Source organism: Aegilops tauschii, chromosome 6 (assembly GCF_002575655.3).
Source record: "Aegilops tauschii subsp. strangulata cultivar AL8/78 chromosome 6, Aet v6.0, whole genome shotgun sequence".
In the NCBI taxonomy this organism is placed as follows: domain Eukaryota; kingdom Viridiplantae; phylum Streptophyta; class Magnoliopsida; order Poales; family Poaceae; genus Aegilops; species Aegilops tauschii.
In genome coordinates this window covers 390,306,581-390,313,587 of record NC_053040.3, presented here as the reverse complement: position 1 = coordinate 390,313,587, position 7,007 = coordinate 390,306,581, and the positions used below count along the sequence as shown (strand labels likewise).

At 48.8% G+C, this 7,007-nt stretch overlaps 1 protein-coding gene and 1 long non-coding RNA gene across 2 annotated transcripts; one reads left to right on the top strand and one right to left on the bottom strand.

Annotated features, from left to right (window-relative positions):
• Positions 1–503: 503 nt before the first annotated feature.
• LOC141026107 (uncharacterized mitochondrial protein AtMg00860-like) lies at positions 504–1,061 on the bottom strand. The gene is made up of 2 exons (XM_073502075.1): positions 667–1,061; positions 504–546 (listed from the first exon to the last, which is right to left on the bottom strand). The coding sequence occupies exons 1-2, from the start codon at positions 1,059–1,061 to the stop codon at positions 504–506; spliced, it is 438 nt and encodes a 145-aa protein (XP_073358176.1).
• Positions 1,062–5,523: 4,462 nt separating this feature from the next.
• LOC120965886 (uncharacterized) lies at positions 5,524–6,193 on the top strand. The gene is made up of 2 exons (XR_005758873.3): positions 5,524–5,738; positions 5,915–6,193. It is a non-coding gene; the product is annotated as an uncharacterized lncRNA (long non-coding RNA).
• The last annotated feature ends 814 nt before the right edge of the window (positions 6,194–7,007 follow it).

The window sequence follows — 7,007 nt, the reverse complement described above, 5'->3', positions numbered from 1 at the left end:
GGGCCCTAGTGACAAGCATTAAGCATAGCAAAGTCATAGCAACATCCATCTCAGAACATAGTGGATACTAGGGATCAAGCCATAACAAAACTAACTCGATTACATGATGAATCTGATCCAACCCATCACCGTCCAGCAAGCCTACAAAAGAATTACTCACTCCCGGCAGTGAGCATCATGAAATTGGTGATGGAGGATGGTTTATGATGACGAAGACCGAAGATCCCCCTCTCCGAAGCCTCGAACAGACCCAGATCTAGCCTCCCGATGAAGAACAGAGGTGGCGGCGGCTCCGTATCGTAAAATGCGATAAAACTTCCTCTTCTATTTTTTTCTCGGGAAAGATGAATTTATAGTATCCAGATTAGGGTCAGTGGAGCCTCGTGGGCCCCACTACCCACCAGGGCACACCAGAGGGGGGTGGCACGCCCTGGTGCCTAGTGGGCAGTAGGGCCCCTCCCTCCAGTGGGTCTTTGCTCCAATATTTTTCTTTTATTCCAAAATTATTCTCCAAAATGTTTCATCCAATTCTGAGAACTTTTATTTCTGCACAAAAACAACTCCATGGTAGTTCTACTGAAAACAGTGTTAGTCCGGGTTAGTTACATTCAAATCATGCAAATTAGAATACAAAATAAGAGCAAAAGTGTTTGGAAAAGTAGATACGATGGAGACGTATCAGATAGCTTTTGGTTCTTGACTCCCAACGCCTTGCTCATGTATGCCACGGGATGGCCATCTTGGATGAGCACCGCGCCCACCCCGGTGTCACTCGCTTCCGTCTTGATGGCGAATGGGCGCTTGAAGTTGGGTAGAGCGAGGACCGGCGTTTGCACCATTGCTTGCTTGAGGAGCTCGAACGTGGCTTGATTGCACTCGTCCCAATGGAATTCCTTCTTGGTCAAGAGCTGAGTGAGCGACTCGGCGAGGATCCCGTAGTTGGCGACGAACTTGCGATAATAGCCGGTGAACCCGAGGAACCCACACAGTTCGGTGGTATTGGTGGGCACGGGCCAGTCGCGCATCACATTGGTCTTGTACTTGGAGAAAATGGGGTTCATCAGGCATTAAAAGGTGGTCAGCGCGTTGCAGAGCCCGAATGGCATAACCCAAAAGTGAAAATGCCCGTGATGGGGTTTGAAGGCAGTTTTTTCCTTGTCCTCTTCGCGCATGCGAATTTGGTGATAGCCGGAGCAGAGGTTGATCTTGGAGAAGTATGTGGTGCCCGCGAGCTTGTCGAGGAGCTTATCCACGACCGGTAAGGGAAATTTCTTCTTCATCGTGCCTTTGTTCAAGCGACGAAAATCAATGGAAAAGCGCCAACTACCATCCTTCTTCTTCACAAGCAGGACCGGGGCGGCATAGGGGCTCATGCTTTGCACAATCACACCGACATCGAGCATGTCGCGCACTTGCTGTTCAATCTCATATTTTTGTGCAGGGGAGTACCGATATGGTCTTGTGTTAATGGGTGCTGCACCAGGCTCGAGGTTGAGACCGTGGTCATACTGACAGTACGGGGGGAGGGCCGTCGGCTCTGCAAACACGACCTCAAACTCACAGAGCACCTTCTAATTGTTTGGTGGTACAGGTGCTGTAGCCGCTTCTTTTTCCACCGAAGTCACTATGACGAGTTCCGCGGTCCAGATATCATTGGCGACTTCCATCCGATGCAGTTCGTAAGCATCCAGTTCCGATATGCGAGGGAGATCAGCAGGTTTGATCCCCTGCAAGTGCACCCACTTCCCTTTAGCCTGAAACGAGATTGTTTTCTCAAGCCAGTGACAGGTCATGGGGCTATGCACCGCTAGACAATCCACGCCTAACACCCCATCGTATGCACTCAGCTCGAGCACTCGCAGATCGGGTGAAAGGTGTCTCCATGCCAAGCTAGTTGCCTTGCCATGGAGTCGCAACGCAAACGCTGGTCGTTGGCCACGCGCACGGATACGGGAGGCAGTGCTTCTGTCGGGACAGACAGACGAGTAGCAAACACCTGGCTGATGAAACTGTGGGTGCTCCCCGAGTCCACTAGTAAGAGCATGACTTGATCGCCAACCTGGGCGCACATATGCATTGTGGACGGGGCCTCATCACAAGACAGGGCATGCTGCGAGAGTGTGCAACATTCTGGCTCCTGGGCTGCTGGGGTATCGAGCAACTGAAGTGCGTGCATCGTGTCATTCGAGAGGATTTCCCCATAGTCGCCGACCTCAATCATAAGAATTTGACTGGTGCGCTTGCACTGATGTTCCCGACTGTATTTGTCACCACAACGGAAACAGAGGCCATTGGCACGCCTGAAATGCCGTAACTGCCGCTCTCGGCCGTAATCATCACCACCGGGTCGTGGTGGCAGACCGGCACGAACTGGTATAGGAGCCGACAAGGCTGGTGGTGGACGACCCCTTGGTGCAGTGCGGTGGCGTGGTACTCATTGTTTCTCCAGTTCCTCTTCTTGAATTCTGGCGAACACCTCTGCGCGGGTAATGCTGGCTGGTGACTGTAGCCGGACACCCAACCGGAGTTCGTCCTTCAACCGAAGGAGAAATTGAGAGACGAAAAATTTGGGGCTCAGCGATGGGTCGAGTGACATGAGATGGTACATGGATGTTTCGAACTGTTTGCGATACTCTTGCAATGTTCCTGTCTGCCGCAACTGCACAAAACGATGCATTTGGACCTCGAAGTCCTCGGGCTCAAATTCTTCCTCAACCGTAGCTCAAAAGGTTGGCCAAGTGAGCCCGGGATGTGTCTGACGGAATGCCTGCAACCACACCGCTGCAAGCCCCTCCATGTACGGCGAACCTATGGTGACCCAGCTGTGCTGCGACACTTGATACAGCTCGAAGTATGAGGTACAACGCTCCAGCCAAATCCGTGGTGCATCGCCATCGAATCGCGGAAATTCATGTTTCGGAGGTTTGAAAGAGTACTCGCTGGTGCAGCCTTGCTCTGGCGTTGTTGGCATGCGCGGGGGAAGCAGAGGCGGGCCGTGGTTCACCAGACGGGCGGAGGGCAGCTGGGTCGCACCGTCGTTGTAGAGCAGCAGTGCCGCGTGGGGCGAACGGGCGAGGGGTGGTACTTGGGGCGGATTGGTGACTAGTGGCGGAGGTGGCGCCTAGGTGGAGGATCCCATGGTCGCCGTGACCCCGGAGGCAGAGAGGGCGCTCGCGGCGGCCGTCGCGTCTGGATCGGTGGCCGGTGTTGACTTGCGGGCCTCGTCCACATCCTCCTGGGTGAGGTCAATTTGCTTGGACAAATATTTGAGCTCATGAGACACCTGCTCGTTGAAGGCGAGTTGCGCCTGGAAACGCTCAGCTGCGGTGGTCTGGCTGGCATCGAGACGGTGTATGACCGACTCGAGCAGGTTCTGGAGCTTATTGGTGGTCTCCATCATCGCAGCGAGGATGTGTCGGGTCTAGATCAAGGGTTTGTTGGACGACACTGTCGTCTCGCTCCAAAACGGATCGAACCCCAGGCAATATTTTGCGCGAATTCACCAGGGTGAATCGCACCTGACCCGGTGGAATTTTTTCGATCCGAGTGGGAGGATGTGGGGCGGCGGTGGCGTGAAGGTGGGGAGAAAAATTTCTGGCTCTCATTACCAACTGTAATGCCCGCCTGGGGAGGATCAGGGAGAGGGAGAGGATCGGGATGACGAAGGGAGAGGTTAGGTGAGAGGAGGCAGCAGAGGGGAGAGGATCAATTCACTTTCTTAGGGCCTGTTCGGCAACCCTCTAGCTCCCTCAGATCCTCAACTCCTCAGCTCAACTCCTCCGCTCAACTCCTCGTTGAAAAAACCCAGAGTTCAGAAACGTTTGGCAGCACAACTTCTCGATCGGGAGCACTGGCGTGGGCTGGCAGCTGATTCGGTTTTGATGTGGCCCAGCTCGAGCGATAAGCTGCAGCGAACCGGTACGCTAGCTCACTTGGCGGTGGCACGCAGCCGTAATTCCAGTCAACTCTCGCTCCTTTGATTTTTCAGAGCAGTAGATGTCCAGCTCCTCAGCTCCTCGTAAAATACAGTGCGCTCCGCTCCCAGCTTCTTTTTCTTAACTCCGGGAGTTAACCCGTTCGGCACAGCTCCAAAGCTGGAGTTAGTGGAGTTGGGAGCTGGAGAGCAACCGAACAGGCTCTTATTCACCATGAACCATAACAGTGGGAACAACTTGCTTAAGTAGTCTCACACACACATCCTCCCAACACTGGCTCACTCGTATTACATGGGCTTGGGCCGAGAGGCTCTCGGGCTATGGCCCAACTTGACTTGTAGCTGCACCGTTCGTGCACTCGCTGTCCGCTGCAGGTTCAGGCCATGCACCCCAAACTGCATGCATGGCACCCATGTGTGGCGTACTAGTTCTGCACATACAGATCTTTTGCGACACATTGTGGGAAAATGGGTTGGCCGATGGAGTAACAACGGTGCTAAGGTCAAATCATCCCACCTCCGACCACGTGGGTGAACACATGTACCTACGCATGTCACAACATCACCAAGTGACTACCTTGAGCACCGGTGAAATGACAGTGATTTGTTCATCGAGTATTTAATTTGCATGCCTACCTTGTTAGGCGAGGTATTATTTTGTGTAGAATAGACACTATGGTATCCCTTGCACAGTAAAAGGAGGGCCGAGCTACTGTAAAAAGGGTTGGATACTTGGTAGAACCTAGGGAGGAGCAACACTACACTTCCCGCTCCAGGGGGATTTGTAGCTCTCTATCCACCAAATAAACCACACACAAACTAGAAGTAGGGTGTTATGCAATCGTGCGGCCTGAACCTGGGTAGACCGTAGTGTCTTTCTACTCTTTTCTCATTGAGATAGATCCACGCCTTGCACCCTGTCTATGAATCGACAAGGGATGCCTCCAATCCTTGGTGTCTCACTTGTGTTCTGCACATGCGGACGACACCCGGTTACACTCTAAAGCCTTGAGTATCCACAAGTCTAGGCGTCATGTCCTTGTTTCCTAGCCTCCTCCCTTCACTCACTCTCGATCTAACACGTGTCTAGCCCCACACACACCCATGCATCCTCCACTAAGGGTACAACCAACTAGTTGTGTCCTCATTTGTATTGCCATAATTTCAACACTATACAATTTATACTTCCCAAATATAATGTTTATATGTTGACAATCCAGTCATAAGAAAATATGACCTATTAAATAGTAATATATGGCCTTGTGCCATTGATCAAAACAAAATATATGGTCAACAATTAGGTGGCAACTATCCGAGGTTGTTGAAAATCCATATGCACATGTCAACAACTTTAATAAGTATAGTTTAAATGTCAACATTATTATACTTCAGAAATTTGGTAGTTCATATCTTCTTTCAAAACGACTACATGCAGACAAAGCGACATCTTGTAGATATAATATTGAAATTGTATCCTACAAGTAGAAGTTAAATGTCTACACTATATACTCCATAAAATTGTTGATTCATGTCTTTTAGAACCACTTCCATGCAGATATAGCCACATGTTCCAGATATAATATAAGAATTGCAACATGCATATCTTCTAGATAGAATCACATATCTTATCATTCAGTTTTTTAGGTCTCGTCTTTCTAGGCTATAAGATATGGCATAGCCTATCTCGATGTGCATCTACTCGCTTACTTGCTTTCATAACTATTCATTCCTGAAGACATGGGAGTCATCAAAATGCTAAGCCTATTATGCCTGCTACTGCTAATGCCACTTCTTTTAGTTCCTAGTAAGAGTTGTTTGAAAATTTTATATGAAGAACAAGGCACTTCCTTCATGCAATATTTTACATTTCCAAGTCATATGTGATATTCATACTCCATGCTACTTCTTTCTTTCTTGTTTCTTCATGGAAGATTGTATGATCTAATTTTTTGTGCTCCATATCGTGTGGTTGTTTTGTAGGCTTGGAAGCCAAGACTTGCGTTGTACATAGCAGGACCTATCAGACTATATTATGCAAGGTGGATCCATGTGTTGAGGCCTGCCACAAGGAGGGATTTACTTATGGGTTCTGCTCCCCCTACCCCCTTATAATAGTTTGTTTCTGCGTAAAAAAATGTTGAATAAAAATCATGCTACGACTATCATAGGATGTGTGATGTAACAAATAATAAGGTTATGTAGTATGATGAATTGAGAATGGACAATGCCAGAAGTTGAGTATCTACCAAATATTCCTTACCTTTTGGCTTAAAGTACAAATAGGACTACTCACGATGCAGGTACATCAAACATATGTCGTAATGCTAAAAAATCACATGCTAGAAATGTGAGATGTGGTTACTTTGATTACCATACACCCACAAACATTTTGTCCCTATCATCTTCTCTAGCGTATGTCCTTCCCTTTGGTGATGCTTGTTAAAAATATGCCCTATAAGCAATAATAAAGTTGCTATTCTTCTATTTCCATGCTCATAATTAAGTTTATATTGTTGCGTTATAAATTCAATGGTTATTAAATATGAGATTCATAGGAAAACCCAGTGGCATGTGTGAAAAGATAAACACCAATCAGATCCCCAGTGTCAGTGTCGTAGATAACGGGTACCCGCTAAACCCTCCAGCATGTGGGCCGTGTCGACTCATTAATTACCGGGAGTACGCCAAGATGTCAACAGAACCTGAAGCTCGTACAAGACCCCTCTCAATGGATTCAAGTAAGGCAAGGCTCTGGAAGCCTTCCAGTTACATATTGAAAAGCATCACCCTTGCATTGACTCTAATGAGGAGAGCATCAAGACATCCACACCCATCCTGCGAACGCCCAAAGAATGGGCTTTCACTGTCGGTTCTATATCCGGCGTATCTCGTAGTAGGGGTCCTAAGCTAGGCATCTTGGAGCGATGGGTAACAGGAGACGAGGGACACGGTGTTTACCCAGGTTCGGGCCCTCTCTGAGAGGTAAAACCCTACTCCTGCTTGATTATATTTGATGTGGGTATAGTACAGAGTACATGTATCTACCACGAGACGGTAGTAATGAATATTAGAT